The sequence below is a fragment of the Diplotaxodon limnothrissa genome, linkage group LG19 (assembly GCF_057381915.1).
Source record: "Diplotaxodon limnothrissa isolate DT_005_m linkage group LG19, D_limnothrissa_male_GT1.1, whole genome shotgun sequence".
NCBI classification, from domain to species: domain Eukaryota; kingdom Metazoa; phylum Chordata; class Actinopteri; order Cichliformes; family Cichlidae; genus Diplotaxodon; species Diplotaxodon limnothrissa.
The window spans coordinates 20,245,467-20,265,336 of NC_140614.1; the positions used below are offsets into that span (position 1 = coordinate 20,245,467).

The window sequence follows — 19,870 nt, forward strand, 5'->3', positions numbered from 1 at the left end:
CCTATTGCTGTGAGGCCCTCTGGCTGTACTCCTAGAAGCACTAATGAGGACAATTACACAAGGACCATTTATACTCTCTCTGCATTCATATACACAGTAACATGCAATAATAAAAAAAAATAAAATAAAATAAAAATTGCAGAGCTCTCCCAAAGACTCTCACATGCAATGTCACCAACATGCTCAATGGACAATTACAGACACAGGCACGCACAGAAAATTATAAGGTAAACAATGTTGGTAAAATGTAAAGAGACCAAGACATGGGGCCTGTTCTTCGTACCGCGCTAAGTGAGTTAGCTGGATGAGATTGTTGACGATTTCGCGTGATCCTGGATCGTTCGGTTCCCCGAAGCCCATCCGGGACTTGCTGTCATAGCAACAGAGCCGTAAGCGTAAACCTGCTGGGGAGCAGGTTTACTTTATGTAAACAGGATTAGATCGCGGCCACGCAGGTATGCCCGCGTCATTCATACGAAAGCAACAGCGATATTCCACCACTGTTTCACCATAAATAAATAACATCAATGTAACTAAAGACAATGCAGCACCTGATCCATTTATTGATTTCACACAGGTCATTTCCTAAAAAAGGGAAATGTACTATTAACATTCTATTACATGTATGTGATTATTACAGATTTAATTCATATTTCAGAGTAGCAATTGTAAATTACTTCGTGTAATCAAGATGAGAGACCACGGCTATAAAAGCGAAGGTGGATTTGGGAAGTCTGTCGCAGCCATGTCCTGTCCGTATACGCGAGCCACCCATTGCGGAAGGTGCAAGATTGATAAGGAGAGTCCTCAGAATTCAGCGTATATTGCGGGACAGACAGGATCCTTTAGCTCAGCGCGACAGTGTGCTCATAGAGAGATATCGATTTTCCCGTGAGGGTATTATTTACTTAACCAACTTGTTGACGAGGGGGTGCAGGACCACCACCTGTCTTTTCTTGCTCTGCCCTTTTCTTGGTTGCTGTTATAAACAAACAGATTATTCCAGGGTCTCTTTCCAAGAGACTAAAAGCAATACAAGTGATAAATATTACCATTCTGTAGGATATTCTTATATTTCACTTTTACCTGTTCCCATGTTCTAGTGGGTCCTGTCGTGGCTCTAATGTGAAAGAGGATAAAATATAACATATTATAATATAATGTAATATAATATTGGATAATATAGTGTAATATAATAAATCTACCCTACCGCCTACTGGTGTTGGCCAGAGGGGCCGATGGCGCGATATGGCAGCCTGGCTTCTGTCAGTCTGCCCCAGGGCAGCTGTGGCTACAACTGTAGCTGCCTCCACCAGTGTGTGAATGTGAGAGTGACTGAATAGTGGCATTGTAAAGCGCTTTGGGTGCCTTGAAAAGCGCTATATCAATCCACTCCATTATTATTGTTATTATTAAATTACTTACGAGTTTAATTTGTCAGCAACTTCCTGCCAGCCCTCGCTCCTTGCTTTTGCAGCCTTTGCAGTGTTCCCTTGCGTTCTGATTAAACTCTGAAACTCCTGAAATCCCTCACTCAAGAGTTCTTGCTCTGCTGCCGAAAAATACCGAGCCGAGCGCGCTCCGTCGACATTTTCGCCGACCAATCAGAGGGTTGCCGATCAATGTTTCTACTATCGATGCGTAGCCCCTTTTACGACACCCAGTGATGTCACATTACTGCGTCCAGCTGTACTAATCGTCAACAGCAGGTGTGTTCGGGGAACCGGATTAGCGCGCTCACGGTTAGCGCGATGGTTTGGTCTTGGATGTTTCATTTGATCTTGGATGTAGTAAGCGACGTACGAAGCACAGGGCCATGGTGGCAAAACAGAGGCACAAACAATAAGCAAAGCTACAAAAACAGAGGAAAGCAGAAAGAATGAACAGTACTTTTCCCCCCTCAGCCTGGTGGTGCACAGCACAAGGAGGGAGGGAGTACTGCTGTTGGCTGTGGATGTAACAGTATTTGAATAATCTCTCCAGGAATGGAAAACTGATTAATCCTCGCAGAAGGATCCTAGGGATGAGTACAGCAGTTGGGTTTCAAAGAACAGATAGGGGCAGGGAGGGAGGAAGAGGCTAGGAGGGGAAAAGTGTAAGACCAAGAGAAAAGGAAAGAGAGAGAACAGGCAGCAATTCAAGACAAAAAGGCCCCATTGTCTCCTTTCTTAACTTGCTCCACCACTCTGCCAGCTGATACTCTTCATCCCATTTTATACTCAGTTCAGGGAGTTCCACGCTGTGTGTTCAGTTACTTCATAGTTTGGGGACAAACAATAACACATTATATACTAATTTCAATAAGACCAGCTATAGATAATGCAAAACATGCCTTTAAAGCATATCTACTGAGCCATGTTATCAGGGCGCCAGCCAACTTGAGGTGATAGTGCCTCTGTTCTCCTTCCCTCCAAGACGGCCATATGAATAGAGAATTTTAAAAATGCTGTTACCGTGGTAATCCAATTTTCCAGCCCCAGTTTGTGGCTTGGCATGCTTATATAAAAAAGGTGGGGGCAAAAAAAAGAAAAAAGAAAAAGAAAAACGAGAGGCGAGCTATATGTACATAACAGTAAAAGACAACCAGTCAGACCAAGATTGGAAAATGTAGTTTTTGCCATTGTTTTTGTTTTGTTTTGTTTTTTGCGGGGGGAGGGTGCTAGGCTAAACCAACTTGGATGATGTCTCATCCGTGTTTGGTGATGCTGTGGACAGAGTACAATGAAATATCTGGGTCAAAAAGAAGCTGTTCTGTGCTTCTCTGCAAAGCCTGTCCTCATCATTCTTCTGCTATGAACAGAGAGCAGCCTCTCACTCGTTAAAGTCTCTGTTCATGTTGGCAAAAAGCTCTGCACCAGTCTATCGAAGTCTGCTGATGCCTGGGTGTGTGTGTGTGTGTGTGTGTGTGTGTTTGTGTGTGTTTTGTTTATTTCCTTAGGGCACTAAGAATAAAAATCTGCATGCAACTCAGACCTTTACTGTGCTAAAATTAATTCATAAACGTCACCTGGTCCATTATAACAGCGGTGCCATGAAAAAAAAGGTCCTGGTTGCTCATTCAGATTAATGGAGTATGTGCCTAAAAGGAGCTAAAATTATGGTGATAAGTCAGCTAATCTCTCAGTAATTACATACAAATAACTACACAATAAACATGAGACTGACCAAAACTTCACAACAGACATGCAACAGGGCTGTTACTGACATACAACATTCAGTTAAGAGAAACTGTGTGTGAAGAGGAATTAAGCTGCAGCTTCATTAATGCTAACCCCTAAATGTGATATTCTGGGTCACATGCAACTGTACAAATTCAATTAAAGTATTACAGACAGCCAGTCGGAGTAAAGCATGACCTGAATGGTGTCTATTCATGGTGCTGTGCCACAACATATAATTTGTGATAGCACTGATACAAATTTTTTATGTGATATAAAAATGTCATATCATGACCTAACTGCATAGTGCGTGCAATAACAAGACAAGATTGGGCAGTAAGAGCAACATGCCTGGCGACAAATGAGTACCCAAAATGGAGCTAATTGGAAAATCTCAAAAACTAAGCAAAATAAACAAAACAAACAAACAATCCCCCCCACCTCCCCACCCAAAAAAAACCCTCACTAATTCACACAATAGATCACAAAACATGCATAAAAAGCTACAGATAAAGATGGAAACTACACACTTGTTTCAGCACTTGAGGCAAAAAAAAAACAACACATACCATCAAGCACAACCAGACTATGGAAATACCAGCAGCTGATGATGTGCAACCCAAATGTAAACAAATTACTTGCTGCTGGAGCACTCGCTAGCTATACTCCATATGAAAGAGAGCAAACGGCAGATAAAAATTACTGATGTGACAACATGATGGAAAAGCAGGTTAAAGTTCCGTTAGTTTTTGTTAAACTAAAGCATGAAGCATTATTTTGTACATTAACTTAAAATTCTCAAGGGAATACAATAAATTAATTAATTAATAAAAACACTACCTAGGCTACTTTTGTGCTTAGGTAGTGTCCTGACTTATGCTGTGTTACTGGATACAATATTGCTGGCCTATTTCAGCCAACTCACACTTGAAATTAAGAATTGCGTCTTCAATGACAGTTGAAAACCGCCTTCATTTACTTATATTTATAAATGCTTAAATACTTATGCCCCTTTTCCTACTCATATCGACTCGGCACTGTTCTCCATGGTTTTCCATTAGGTCATAGTACCTAGTACCAGATACTGGATTGTAATAGAAAACCAGTCAATCCGAGTACAGTCCATTTATTCTATTTTGTACAGTATTTTATTCTGTTTTGTATAGTATGTTATTCTATTTTTATCTGATTCTATTCTATTGTTTTTTTTTCTTAATGTTTAATCCTCTTAACTTGTACTGTCCACTTTCTGCCACGACCAAAACATTTCCCATGTGTGGGACTAATAAAGGTTTATTTTATCTTATGCCGTGGCAATCCGTGGTGAGTCAACCCAAGTAGGTACTACTGGAAAAGGGTTTTAATGATCAAGATAAATAAAAATACTACCAAATAAGTTTTCTAGCAATCTATCCTGGCAGTGTTGTTGTTTCACCCACCCATCCATCCATCTTCTTCCAATTGTTCAAGTGTGGAAGAAGATCTAAGCACCAATTTCTTCATGGATATATCAAGTAGTTTCCAAGCATGCTGAGAAGCTTTATCTTTAGTATGTCGTGGATCTGCACCAGGGTTTCCTCCTAGTTGGAATAAGACACACTCAGGAGGCATCGTAGTCAGAGGCCCAAACCATCTCAACTGGCTCTTTTCCATGTGAGAGTAGTAGCAGCTTTACTCTGAGAGTCCGTCCCAAATTACTGAGCTTCTCACGCAATTTCTTAGGGGGATCCAAGCCAAACTTCAGAGGATACAAGAGGAAGCTTGTATCCATGATCTTATTCATTTGGCCACTGCCCACAGGCCATTTTTGAGGGTAGGATTAGAGAATGCCCAGTAAATCGATGGCATTCCATTCACATTTAACTCTCTTTACCTCAACCAACCAACCATATCCCTGTCAATCCATCTGTCAAACTTTCCACTCTCCCCCCACTCATTAATAAGACTCCACTTAAACTCCTCCACTTGAAGCAGAAGCTCAATCCACTTTTTCTACTAGAGAACCATAATGTTTAAATTAAAACATTTCTGTATTTTGTTTGCTAATGTATACATACACAAAACAATTACAAATGTATTAAAGTGGTACATTTATTTTTATAAACCTTTAGAATGAAGTACACCTTTTACCAAATGCTCCATCATCTTCTGAGTAAGATTTTCCTAACTTATATCAACAAGCTCAACATGATATAACTACTACGAAAAATAGCTACAGCATGATCGAGCTGGTGGAACGAGAGAATGTTTGCAAACAAGTGTAACCCACTGCCAGCTGCTCTTCAGCATGCCGCTCTTGAATATTAATGTCTGTACACTCTGCGTCATTCACCTGTCAGGTATGGCATGTGTCGGAAGTGATCCCCTGACATAAAGTGATGAAAAGACGGATGCAGAGAAGTAGTTGGCAAATGCAGCTGGTATTACTACTTGGAGAGGAAACAAAATTAAATTATTCCAGAATGTCAGCAAGAAATTGGGTCAGCAATTTTATTTTGGTAAAACATCTATTTGGGGATATTCAAGATGCTCAGAGTGAGCCAACTTCATAAAAGAGAGACATCAATAGGACAAAGTATAAATGGGTGGTACGCAACATAGGAAGGAAATGATGGGAATAGGGTTGCTGGCTACTGTTTGTGCTGTACTCCCTGTCGCCTATCTGCCACTGAATCATTTCGAAGTCCTTCAATCTGTTCCCTGCCCCCAGCTAGACACGATGACCCTTCTTTCCTGAGTGCATGCAAGTAAAGGGGTTAGGGTTGAGAAAGGGAAAGAAAAGGAGTCCAGACTGCTGCGCAGGGGATATTATGTTGCTCTTTTCTCCAGCAACTTCTAACAGTGTGTGTGTACATCACAAACTCTGCAACTGGCTTTTTCCATGTGGCCATGGTATATATAGATATATGCGTCTATGTACCTAGGAGCATCGGGGGAGCTCGACAACAGCAAGTTCACCAGCCAGCCAACCCTTCGACACAGAAAGCCACACATCACTTTGAGCAACAACTGAAGCCACATTTAAAAAGCCAAGGCAGTCCCCTTTCACTGGGGAGTGGCAAATCACTGTCACGGTATCTTCTCCCCTCAAACATGCCCCTGCAATGATTCACAGACTGAATCGATAGCCAGGATCTGGCCTGGTTTCCACCACAAGGCCACACAGGTCATCAAGCAGGCACTCCTAAGATTTATATCACTTGCATTTGCAAAAAAAAAAACAAAAACCATTTAGTCACAGTTTTTCAAAAATTCTTACCAGAGGAGAGTATTTTGGTCTAAATAACCCAAAATGTGATGTCCACATGTGGACGTCAGGTCCTAGGAGGTTAAAAGAATCGTTCTGGAAACGTTGCAGTGATGTGCTGGGCATGGGTTGCTGATTCAAACCCCTGCAAGGAAGAGTTTGATGTAGTGTTCTGAGTGGCCCAACTTCATTAATCCTGGCCCTGGACTTTATAACTGCTCCAAACTCAATAGCCATTAACTCATGTGGCAGCAATGGAGCAATGTCTTTATGAAGCAGCTGTGAGTTAACAAAGCGGCTGTTTGTATGTGTGCTTGGAAGCCACGGCTTTCTCTCTCTGCAATTGAGAAGAATCACGATAGCCTTCCTTTGTTGGGAGCACATGAGTGTTGTGTAAACTGTGGCACAGAAGCTTAACCTCCTCCCGAATACTCAGAGCTAACTGCAATACATTCTCCCTGACTCTGGAAGTGAACTCTTCTGGGGAAACTTTGAGTAAACCTCTGAGCAAAAAAGCTACTCATGGAAACCGTGTTTACTTTTTCCCCTTGACATCACACGCATTACGTGCACATGCTATAGCAGCACTTCAGAGAGCGAGCGAGCGAGTACAAGAGGATACACTCTGACGCAGATACGCACAATGCTCATGAAAACACACTCTCGCAAGTTAGACGGACGACCACAGCTTCTCAAGGCCCCAGAGCCAAAATGGCACTATTATTAAGTTTGGGTATTCTTGAGATAAGTAAAGTGCCATTAGTAGGGTTTTACCAAGATGAAGAAACCAGGCCAAAGTGCACACGTTGGGTACTCTTCATGAGGACAGTGCTGACAATAAGGACACACAGCCATGAATGTTACTCATTCACCTGACTTCCAGAGACCAGTTAATACGTGATCTATTAATCCTACTTATGGTCAACTCACAACAAATAAAAGCAAGCAGTAGCACATTTATTTGGAGGCTCAGAAGAACAGAAGAAGAATGCTAATCTCAGATTGCAGTTTGTCGTCTTTCTAACCCACCACAACACCTGCTGACCAAAAAGTGATAGCTTATATTTCTGATTGGTATTCTTCTTTTGACTTTGTGAAGTTACTGCAAGCTGTGCTCCCAGGATCTATGTGGATTAGTGACTTGTTGAAGCCCTGTGTGTGTCAACATACACTTTATAAAAGGCCACAGAAAATGTCATGTTAGAGTGTTGTCAGGGTCAATAGAAGCTTAACCACAAACTGACATGCTGTTTTGCCAAGAAAAACGGCGTGGACTGTGTCGCATCAGATCCAGCACAGACAGACACACTGTTTCTGTCAAGTTAAACAGGAGAGTCCCAGTGTGAGCCAGTTAGCATGCAGAGCAGGGCAGTTTAGAAAAAAAAAAAAAAAAAAAAAAGCAGGGATGCACCATTGAGCACTTGATGCAGAGCTGGTGATTCAAATAATTAAAATAAAATATGGTATCTTTAATGGTTAAGCAACATGTTAAAGACAGTCCATGTCTTTTAGGCAAGGATGCTGTTCCTGCACATCAGCACCACCACGCCTAATTTAAAAAGCATCAAGAAAGTGACAGTCTACAGTTCTTGTCTTTTTTGAAACACTGTAATTACTGCTGACCCACACAGGCAGCTACCAACCCCCTGTTTCTAACTGCAAAAATGCTTTCAGCTTAATCACCAGCCAAACATGCAGTTTAACTCCCAAGGAAGTGATCGGGAACACAAAACACACAAAGAGTAGGAGTCAAAGGTTAAACAGAGTTAAATGAAATCTTTGGCCAGGTTATTTTGTAGCAGTATAAACACCCGCTAAAGTGTATATCTCAACTCAGCTATGCAATACACAATGGATTTCACCAACTCTGAAGCCCTAGCCCTGGGCCTTCGTGGATTAATAGAATAAACCATGCCTCCAGGGAATTTCTCATCCTGCAAAGGAACCACAACTCAAACATCTTGGACTACACCTGGCAGTAGTGCTCCTTCTGTGTCTAAGATTTGAGGAGCTCTGAGACTGCTGCTGCAAGGAGCTTACGAAGGCTAGGGAACAGAAACAAGACTAGCATCAGCAGATGTTGAAGCCCATGGACAGGTCGAGAAGATCACACAAGAGACAAGTGATTCCATTAATCCACCATTTATTTGGCACAAAATATTTGGCTATTATATAAGGTGCAAAGTAGCCTTTGAGCCTTGCTTTCACTATGCAGTTGCATCGACTCGTTGGTACAAAGTCTCCTGGGAAAATGAGGGCTCAATTGCACAACCAAGATAGGGAAACGGCGGTGCATTAATTTATATTTTTTTAACCCAGCGTAACTGCGGTCACTTTACCTTGCAAAAAAAAAGGAAGAAGAAGGTTGACAAAGAGGAAAACCAACAAGGAAGCATTTTGCTTTTTTTCTTACTTGGCCACATGTTTGCTCTAACAACTTCAGGTTATGCAGTATATAAACACTGCTAAATGGTTACAGTTCGTTAGCTGCCCCACTCTTCTCATTTTCCTTGTAGTCCACTCATCCCTCTCCTTTCCCTTCACTTAAAGCAACCCAGAGGATAGATCTGCCTTGCATCTGCCAAATGACTCTGCTGCTTATAAGGAGCTTTGATAACACACTTGCAGCAATGAAACTGGCCTGACAGCCGAAGGCGGATGCTCAGTTAACACGAACATTTATTGATTAAATGTTCTAATTGTTATTTGGACACATTCAAAAGAAGAAAGACAATTCAGGCATAAAAGAAAGACCAGAAAGAACAAAAAAATTATGATTTGATCAGAGCCAATTAACGTGTTCCTCAAAAGAGCTTGTGGGCCATTCCAAGAGGAATTAAGCTTCACAAGGTGATTTGTCTATCCTGTGCGTGGTGCAAACACACTAAGGGAAAGTTAAATTGAGCTGTCTGCAGCATTTAAAGAACCTGTTAGAATCGCCTTCCAATTGCTGGGGGTGACTAAAAGCTAGTCATTTTTGTCGTCATCATCATCATTACAATCCGCTCTCTTGGTAAATTAGTGATTACGACGCCACCAGAAACATTTAACAGTAGCATCAGGTTACTACACAGCATGCAAATGAGCCCAAGCCTGTGGGCCTATATAAAAACTAAGCTCAGAGGTAATATGGATGCAAGATACATAAAGAATGCAAATAAAAACTCTTTAAACAATCCAGATTAAAAGCACCCTTGTTGTTTCTTCAGTCTAATTTAAGTGTTCAAAGATCATTTAGGCTGGCAATCCTGGTGTGAGAGGTGCTGAAAGCCTCACAGTTAGGAATGGTGTCAGTATGTGTGTTCATTTTGTTCACTGAGTGATGAAAGCCTGTCACTCTTCACTGCACTACCAATCATCATCTAGAAATGGCTGCAAGGGGAAACCAATTCTTTCAGGTCTTACAAAACTGCACTGCTGGCTTTTGACATTCACACACACATACACACACTTTGACACGTTGCGATACATCATATAGAGTGTTGAACATGTGTCACTTAGACATGCCCAAACACAAGCCCACAGGAAGTCTGAGAGCGCCACACTCACAAGTGACGAAGATAAAGGCAGAAAAAAACAGGAAAAAAAAAAAAAAAAGAAGAAGTGGCAGTGTGAGAAGAATATAAATGAAAAAGAGAGGGGCACGAGAGAGAAAGACATGCAAAAAAACTAATGAGTCAAGGTCATCTCAATAATATAACTGTTTATCCCAACAGTGCTGTTTGTAAACGGAAGGACAGTGGCACTTAGTGTCTGTGTGTGTCAGGAGCAGTATTTGTTTAGCAGCAGGAGTGATGAGAGGATGGAGTGGAAGAGGAATTTCCTGCTGCGTGAACAGACATACAATCGCTACACTGCCCTTCTGACCAGGCCAAGGCACACAGGAACACACGTATCCATGATAAAACAAATAAGTAACATACACGGGGACAAGCCATTTTACAGTTACCTCAACCTGCCCGTCAGTTTGGTTGATTTAAACTGAATGATGATAAACTAAGAATAAAGACTGACGTCTCCGAGGATGTCGTTCTATGAACTACCTTTAACTGACTTTCAAAGGAAAGGGTATCAAACAGTCTGATGAAAGGCAGGCTGTACTGACGTCAGGAAGCCAACCAAACAGGTCTTCTGAGTACGGCTGCAAATGCAGCTGTAGTAATTACTGCAGCTGTATGAGCTGCTCACTTATTTTTGGAATTCTCTGCACGTATCTGAGCTCCACTCTTTGTATCCTGGTTGGGCTATTTGTCAAGTTGAGGATGACGGTAGAATACCAAATTACGTAACAGATTAAGGCAGACTGCTGGTGCTGCCTAGCTATTTATCTAGCACATTTATGGCTGTGGTTTTTGCTCAGACAGGGGTGGAGCAGAACTTCATTTCTAGAATATGACACTAACAGGTTGTACTTTGACTGTTCAATGTGTACTCTACTACTTAAGACTATATTGTGTTACTCAGCAGTATTATCTAAAGTCTGGAACTGTGCTGTGTTAGCCATGTGCTTAAATTAGATTCCCAATCAGGTTGCTAACTCTGGAAGCACAAGGAAGGTTTCAGTTTTGGTCAGTTTTATAGCTATGTTAGTTTAAGGCTGGACTATGAACTCAAGCAGAGTCAGTAAGAATTAGATAATGAAAACTTAACTCAAAAATCCTGATTGCTTTTATTTCAGAGAGATTAATGATTATGCAGGAATGGCAAAACACTAAATCCATAGTATACTTTGAGTACCAGCACCCATTTGGGACTGTGTGCCTTCTTTTGCCCAAAAATGGACACCTCTTGTGAATAAGCCTGTAAAACAAACATAAGAAATGATTTCACCGTGTCCATTTGCACAGCCAACGTGCCCAGGTAAACAAGCCATTCTTAAGCAGCTAAAAACTGGAGACCAAAGCCATTTCACATTTTTAGATTGGACCCCATTTTGGATCTGATGATTATAAATCATATTTGAAGGGTAAATATGAGGGTTGTACAGATCCTGGGTTTTTTGTTTTTGTTGGTTTTTTTTTTACACTAGCCAAAGAGAAAATAGATGATGTCATAACCATCAATGCAGAAAAAAAAGACCAATGCAATCAGTTGAAGCGAGTTTAGATGAAGTAAAACTGTGCAAGGCACATGACTGAGGTGTAGGTGTTACTAAAGAAAGCTGTGCCAAATCACACAGCTGATGGATGCACTATTGCTTGACGGCCTGAACTTGACTTTCCAAAATTAATTGATTTTGAGGAACTGAGCTGTACACGTTTCAGCACTCAAACTATTTAACAAGGAAGTAAGCCGGGGTTTTTTTTTTGAAAAAGCAAGGTAAGGACAGCCCACCACTGTCATGTCATATGAGAAAACCAGGATTAATAACAGAGACAGACGTCAAGCCTTTCCCTCCATGTCCACAGACAGAGTTGGAGCAGCCAAGCAAGCAGAGAGAGACATGGACAGGCAAGTAGGCAAAGACTGCAGAGCTTCAGAGGATGGAAAATTACCAGGGCTCCACAATCAGCTGGGCACCTTTGATCAGCAAGAGCCCAGGCACCAATTACTGCCGGATAATGGGCAGCTCCTCAGAGGCCTGACGAGCTGCAGGCAGTGTGGGCACAACGGGTCACTGACCACCAGGCAAACGCCTGGTCAACAAGGCTCACAGAGCCAAAAGCTGATGGTGGCCCTCGCTGAAATGCTGCATGAAGGCGGCCAAACAGAGAAGCAGCACAGCGAAGCCATTGTTCCCCTCCTGCCGACTCAGCACACTGGCACTCTCACAAGCCAGACATCCCTCTTTGCAGACCGCTCAGTAGTGAAGGAAGAGAGCTATGGTTAGAGTGTGTGAACCTGCTACGCCACATGTCGTAGTTTTTCCCACATACTGCCCCCGTGTCTGTGCTGACACATACGTAACATATGCAGAACAAATGTGCACACGCATGCTGATCAAACACCTGTCCCCGTAACTGTGGTAAACAAAACGCTGCAGTGCACAAGGCACCACGAACTGCACAATGATGCAACGTACATGAAACACATTCCACGCTGCCTTCCTGCCTGATAACCTATTCCTACGCAGGAAAAAGGCCAACCTGCCTGTTCCCGACTTACTACACGTTATCTAAGAGGAATGTGGACTGACAAAGATATTTAAACCAAACTGTGGCATTCAAACACGACTCTTACATTTTTTTCCTTTCTTTTCCTCTTACTCACACCGATCGCTGCAAATCAGCAGTGATTTAAAAACAAAAAACAAAACAAGTGTCTTCACTTGAAGCAAAACATGATATTCAGCTCATTAATAATTGACGTCTTTCTTGTGCTGGGGAACGTTCATTATCGATTAGGCTACGCTAGAGTGGTGGTGCTTGGTGTGCCGATCCTCCCTCCACTGTCCACAATACAGCGGTCTGAAACAGTTCTGACCACCACCAGAAAAAACTCCTGCAGTGGTGCATTAGAAGAACAACTCAGAAGCATCTCCGATTCCTTTGCTTGTTCATACCATACTGTTATCTAACAGAAATCCCAGCAGCAGCCAGCAGACTTTGGATGAGGCACGCTGCAGTTATACAACAGGCAATGCCGGTAAAAGCAGACCCATATGGGCCAGAAGGAGCTTCCCTGTAAACCAAGAGTTAGAGGAGGAATTTGCTCACTAAGCAGCAACATCTTAACAGACGAGAGATGTTACACTGGAGGAAAAGAGCTCGTTTATGAGGCCGTAAAGGAGACAGCTTTCGAGACCGGTATCAATGTCATATCTTCGAGCTGATTTCAGAGATGTTTCTTAGTGTTGATACCACAGCTGTACCTCATTTCACATCTTAATTCATTATGTTGCGTGCAAACAGATGTCTCTATAAAAACAGGTATTTTCATTAAATCAGGCAAGCAACCTCAGAAATGCACCAGTGTTTAATGCTTTTTACCTCCACACAAAAATAACCAAGAATAAACATCAGCATACAGGATTATTTTATAGATTTATGATTTATATCACACGTACAAGTTCAAGCTTCAATAGCTGTCAGGTTTCAATCAATGCTATTCTATGAACACACTCTATAAAGTAACTACTGATTAAGATAACAAAAAACAAACACTTATGTGTTTGATGATGTGTTAATGATAACACACCAACTCCATTAGGCAAGCCTTCGCACCACTACTATGGCTTACTATGCTTTCTTTGACTTGCCCCCATCCAGCATCATAGCTTAGTGTATTTCCAAACACAGTTCTGCTGAGATGACAAAATTTGTGGGTGCAAAGGGAACTCTTATCAAGCACAGTAAAACAAAGGGGGAATTTCAAGTAAACTTGGGAATCAATAACATGACAGCTATTAGATTTAAAACTGTAAAAACAATTATTAGATCCTGATGTACACCAAAGCACGCAGAGCACATTTTGGCCATTTAGGCCGTACGCTGTGGACGTAAAAATAATGCAGTTTTTTCCTCCCATTTTGTATGCAAGGAGGTTTTTTTATTCTGTGGCACCAACTTTGAATATTTTGTTGGGTCATCTTGCTTTTTCCCGCTGCATCATCCAGCAACCACTGTGGTGGTTACCAGGAAACTAGTTCCACAGCAACCTTGATACATCAGGGTGACCAGAGGAGGCGGGGCCAAGAAAATCCATGACTATTGTGCAGATTAGGCAGAACTACACTAGAAGCTGCCTGCAGATGGTCACAGTATGCAAGAGAACAGTGCAACTGTTACCCATGCTATGGACAGGCAGTCATTTGGCATAAACACATATCACTTAGTGTTAAGACAAGTAGTAATTACACCAATCGCGCTCTCAGTTTACGTAGTTCATACACAGGAACTGAGAAAGGGATGCACACAGCGGTGGTTTTACAAGATCAATACCGAAACCTGACTTTGCATCAGAATCTTTTGTCACATTATAAGCTGCTGAAGTGTTAGTTTAGGTGGCAGACAGACACTTTTCCAGTAGTAGATATTCATAGTAAAAATAGCTGGAGATTCAAATAAGGAAGTCAATGTGTCTGAACTCCTGAAGCACAGGAGCTCTTCTCTGAGCTCTCTATGGTGCCAAGGGGAGAGGATTTAGCCAATATGGCCATCTCGGGTGTGAGAACAGAAGCCCCACCCACCTGCTGTTCAAATCTTCCATCTGAGAGGGGCAGATAATCAGAGGATGGGAGGATATCTTATATGCAGGCTGGAAAGGAGCTAAAAACGTCTGGTTCAAACACTTATACAAACTAAGGAGCTGCACCAAGGCAAGATAAATAAGGATTATTTTGAACTATAAATCATACTAAGCTATATTAGTCCAAGAACAAAAACACGGACCTGTAAACGAGCATTACAGTCCCCCTTAAAAGGTAAATAACATCTAGAAAAGATCAGAAATATAAAAAGCTCCTTAAATCCCAGATTGAAACCTCTTCCAGTGGCTATTTTTATACCTTATCCGATGTCACTGTTGCCTACTGTTAACATTTTGGTCATTCCAATCGTTGTGCTTTATAAATAAACATCTCTTTGTGAAGCAACAAGCACCACAGTTAAAATACTTACACGTCTTAGCACTCTAACTAGAACTGGTTACTCCCAACCTGTGAGATACACTAGCGGTCACTCCATTCTGGGTCACTCATAATTAAAGCAGAGATCAGAGGGCTGAATAAAGCATGAGCTGTTCTAGTCCAGGAGGCTCAGGTATCACTATTACAGGGGCCTAGAGAGGGACAAAGGAGTCCCTGAGCCCCATACCATACCAAGGGAGGAGTCACACAGACACTAACCTGAAAGGCAACTCCTTGCATACAGTGATGCACCCCCAACCCTCCTGGCCCTAATCCATATTTCAACAGCCAGGGCAAAATGAGGAGCTCAAAGCCCTTTGGACCTAATTACAAGCTAAAGATATTGTCCCTGATGGGGACACTTTAGGAATCGAGTTCAAAGCAGTTAAACACCATCCAGGGCCCACCTTACACTGGGTTTTTTTTTCCACTTTCTTAAAAGAGTGCTAACAAAGCCAAATGCTGCCACTAAGAAACAGCCTACAGATACAAATACTGCACGGTTTGCATAAAACAGGGCAAATAAAAGTACTTTGAACCAGAGAGAAGAAATGTGATTTGAAAAACAGCCACAAGAACTTCAAACACCATTTCTGTTAATGTGTAGAAACATTGAGACTTATCAGTTCTACCAGTTTTATCTTCTATAAAAGAGGAAATTCCTGTTGAAGCAGCCCATAGACTCTGTGTACTATGCATATATTTTGTAACTGCAGCAGTTGCACTAATACAGTTATTGCTCCAAGTGACGGAAATTACTTCGTCACCTCTTGGACATCAGGTGCAATATGTATATATGTGATTACAATAATACATTTACAATGAAATGACTGTATTTTTGCATTGGCTGAGAGAATCACAATACTAAAAACAAGGTTTATGAGTGGTAATAACAATGCAGCAAATAAACATGTCCAACAAACAGCAAACACAGAAGTTCAAATCAACTCCACACATCCTATTTTAGGCTACTTATGTTGAAATGGGGTCAGCGGCACATTTGAGATCCTGCTTCTAAAACCTCTCCTCTGGTTGAATCCTCTCAGAGTGTCTTTGCTGGATCTAATCCAGCAGAGAATATGAAGCTAGCAAGTGTAGACACTCTATCGATTCAAAGGCATCGAATCCCACATGCACCTGGATGTTGACCTCCTTTTGTGAGGGGGACCATTAACATACAATGGACCTTTTTACAATGCTTCCTTTTTGTGGCATTTATTATATACATCAGTTTCTCTATGCTTATTCAAAGCAGAAGAGTTCAATTTGGTGGACTGTATTCATCTTGTGTCACACTGTCCAATTAGAGTTTATAAATAAAAACTTACAGACTGCAAGCAGCATTCTTAGGGAGCAGCATTTTGGTACTTGTAAAACAGGAGGGCGTCAAAACACATTCCGCTTTAGCGTTTGATGTTAATGAAAGCATTGTCTGCATTGTCGTGTCATAATCTCGCACATCTACATCATCAAAAGACCCACGCGTTTGGATAACATTCTCACGCCTGACGAAAAATCACTTGGAAGAGAATCGGGTTTGCAGGCATCTCGGTGAAGATGAGTTTACAAACCCTTTTTCTCGCATTCCCACGCAAGTCAGGTTTAATAAGTAAACATCTGAGCATTTCATTTAATGGGTGCATCACTACCACCAAGAACTGGTGTTGACAAAAAGCACAGGATATGGATAACAACACTGAAACTGGCTCAGATGACACATACACATCACCCTGATCCAGACTGTTTGACGATAATGTGAAAACAAAAAACATATCTGCTATATCAGTCATCTCTTAATGACCAAGGTAACGCTGGACTGAATGCTAAGCTGACAGCGACATTCACTCTAATTTCACCATGAGCAGCAAGAGGCTCAGCTATCACTCTCCTATCAGGGTCCTATCAGGGTAAAGCTTTAGACTGCATCGTCATCATACGGCAACTTTATCTACCTGCAGTTGCATCACTACTCAGTATTCACATGTACGACTCACTGCCAAGTGTAGGCCCCGCCTTTGAGAAGAGAGCAAAATGCTGAGAGTTAAAGCTAGATTCTCCCACAGAGTGAATCACAGAGCCCAGGACAGAGACTTGCTCCTGCATTCTCCTCCTCTCCCAAACAGCTGACAGACTTACACAGTGGGTTTGGTGGCTGGTAGCCAATCTTGCCTCCCTCATCCTGTGAGATGAGCTAAGCCATCCCTTTCAAAATTTGGAGGAAAGAAAAAATCTCATCTCCCTCTGTAAGGGAAAAGCAGCAGTCCCCCAAAAAGAACACAAAATGAGCCTTTGGAGACTGCTACACACATAACCACAAAAGGGTCTGTATAGCCAGACCTTACAGAAGTCTGCATGTGCATTTTAAGGCTGAGTAATTTAGAGACCACTAGCAAAAAATATTGACAAAAATGACAGTCCTGGTGATTTTCCTCAGAGTGGAGGCTAAATTGTCTTTGATGGGTGCCAAAATGTTGTAAATGCAGAACAAACCCTGGATAAGAGCCGACATCAAACTGCACCTCTCTGGTCATTACTCTGCTACCACTAGGGATGAATAACAATAATGACACTATTTCTCTTTCCTGTATTGCTTTTATAGAACATTCAGGATTTGTTACATATGGTAAATAGAATTAAGACTACCCTGTTTGGGAATTAATCCATTGATACATCCAGTTCAAAATCACTGTTAAAAATATACATTTGGCAGATCTTTTTTAATTGTTTTGTTTTTATTTTCTGCCCTAACATTCTTTTTCTAACCCTTATCTAACAGGTCTACTGCTTCTTTCAGGTCTTTAACACACCATCATTAAACATTTAGCCTGTGCAAAACTGACATGACACAACAGATAACTATCCCCTGCCATCACTAAATGTCATCTTCCCTGCAGATAGCATGACAGCAGTCAACAGCTGATGTGCGAGCACTCCTAATGTCCTCTTCACTCACTTTAGTAGGTGCCCCTGATCAACTACTCCTTAATTCAAACAAATGATCAGCCAATCACATGGCAGCAACTGGGAGAGCTGGTTAACAAGACCAAGTTCAAACTGAGCATCACAATGGGGAAGAAAGGTGACGAGCACAACATACAACATGTCCAACCTATGAATCTCTGCCACAAAGAATTTCTGTTCTCAATGAAAAAGGGAGTCAAACCTGGCACTAGCAATACCTAGTAAAAAGTATATAAACTGAATAGCACTTGACTACATCCCCCACTGCTGTGAGCACTCTGAAACCGAGTGCTAGTATTGTAAGCAGAATAAAATAAGCAATGCAGGACATATTTTGAAATTTTACTATAATCTGATATTTACAGTCAGAATAACTGGATTTCAGCACCTCTCCTCGACCCGTCAGAGGGTTGCGTCTGTGTTTTCCAAACAAAAACAAATAACTCATCCTGTGTATTATTTCAGGTCACAAATTACATCGCTGCTCCAATAATAAAATGCCTAATGACAGAATCCAAATAGAATTAGCGTCCAATAAACAGGATGTTTTCAACCGTATGGTTGTGCTGCTGGGGCTATCACACAATCTGTCACATGGTTATCTTAGTACAGTCTCCACGTGGAAGGTAATCTGACCACTGATGGTTATCTGATCATGAATGGCAGACTTCTTGATCTCTCTTGCAAGAAAAGATCCACCTGCCATATAAGACGATCTAAGACACATTATCACACTTCAGAAACATTCCGAGTGCTAAGACTCTGAGTCACAGTCTGTATCGTCATGGTGATCAACCTGTCTGGATGGATGAGTGTTAAGAAGACTCACCTTTATTGTTACAGAACACTTTTTGAGGGGGGCGGGGGGGACAAACTTGCAAGTCACTAAACTGCCAAGCTACCGATTAATACCATTTGTAAGGATGGTATTACACAAGCGAACCGTGTGATAGGGTGTAAGTGAATGTCGTGACAAACCGTGTGCTAGGAGCAAGCTATCCGATGAGCTTAGGTCATTTTGCTGAATAACGTCCATCCCCCTAAAGTTATCCAGGTAACTTGAGAACGCTACTAACGTTAGCCATACCTCTTAAACACCTTAGCTTATTCGGCAAGACAGAAGCAGATATTTTCTAACAGGAAATAAAGATGTTAGACAGCTTAACACCATCTATTTTGTCCCTGCTTGTGCTATTTTGTTAGGTTAGCAAGAGCGCTAAACGCCGTGTTAATGGGAGCTGCCATAGCTCCGTGTGCCGCATCAGAGAGGCACAAGCTAGTGTTGCTTAGCTCGGTGAGCTAACAAGCTTCACCGGGCATGCTTACCAAAGTGCACACAGCCCACTTTCAACCTACCTGCGATCACCGCTGCGACCCTGCAGATTCCCCGTGTATGCCGTCACCAGTGTATCACGAGCCGTGCCCTGCCAAAATAATTCAAATTCCACAGAAAGTGTCGGGAGAGACGCTCGCAGTCCAATCGCTTCAGCCACCGCCGCTGAATGGCTGCTACTCAGAGCCTCAATCAAACTTCCTCCTTAGCAACGGACCGCCTCCGCGTGACCCCCATTGGCCGGCGCGTGTACATCGAAGGTGATCGATGGTCGATAGTGCAACCTGGATCGAAGCTGAGTTTCACTCTTTATGCTGTTCGTCTCGTAGTTATTAAGAGAAGCAGGCGTGAAAGCACATTGTAAGACACCGCTTCTGTCTATCGGGTTTAGCTTCAATTAAGATGCACCTGTAAATATATAACTAGTATAATCTGACCTGAAGAGTGTGTGATGGATTATTGTTACAATTAATAAATTGTAAGCAACACTTTACTTTTCGTATTTTGTTACAGTGGGGCTGGTTTCTATGTAAGCAGGTATCAAACTGTATGCATATGTTTCTCATTAAGTTTTCTTGTATTTCATACATTAGTGCTATTTTCCT

The 19,870-nt window shown here is 41.8% G+C and overlaps 1 protein-coding gene across 2 annotated transcripts in view; it reads right to left on the minus strand.

Annotated features, from left to right (window-relative positions):
- Window positions 1–19,420, minus strand: part of numb (NUMB endocytic adaptor protein) — a 46,864-nt gene extending 27,444 nt beyond the window's left edge. Inside the window, exon 1 of one of the 2 annotated variants that reach the window (XM_085343467.1) lies at window positions 19,289–19,420. Coding sequence is in view for 1 of the 2 variants with exons in the window: in XM_085343466.1 (XP_085199592.1) it covers window positions 18,296–18,380 (85 nt within the window). In the remaining variant the exon portion in view is untranslated. Of the gene's footprint in view, window positions 1–18,295 lie in introns of both variants that reach the window. The other variant, XM_085343466.1, reaches the window with a different exon arrangement.
- Between the last annotated feature and the right edge of the window lie 450 nt (window positions 19,421–19,870).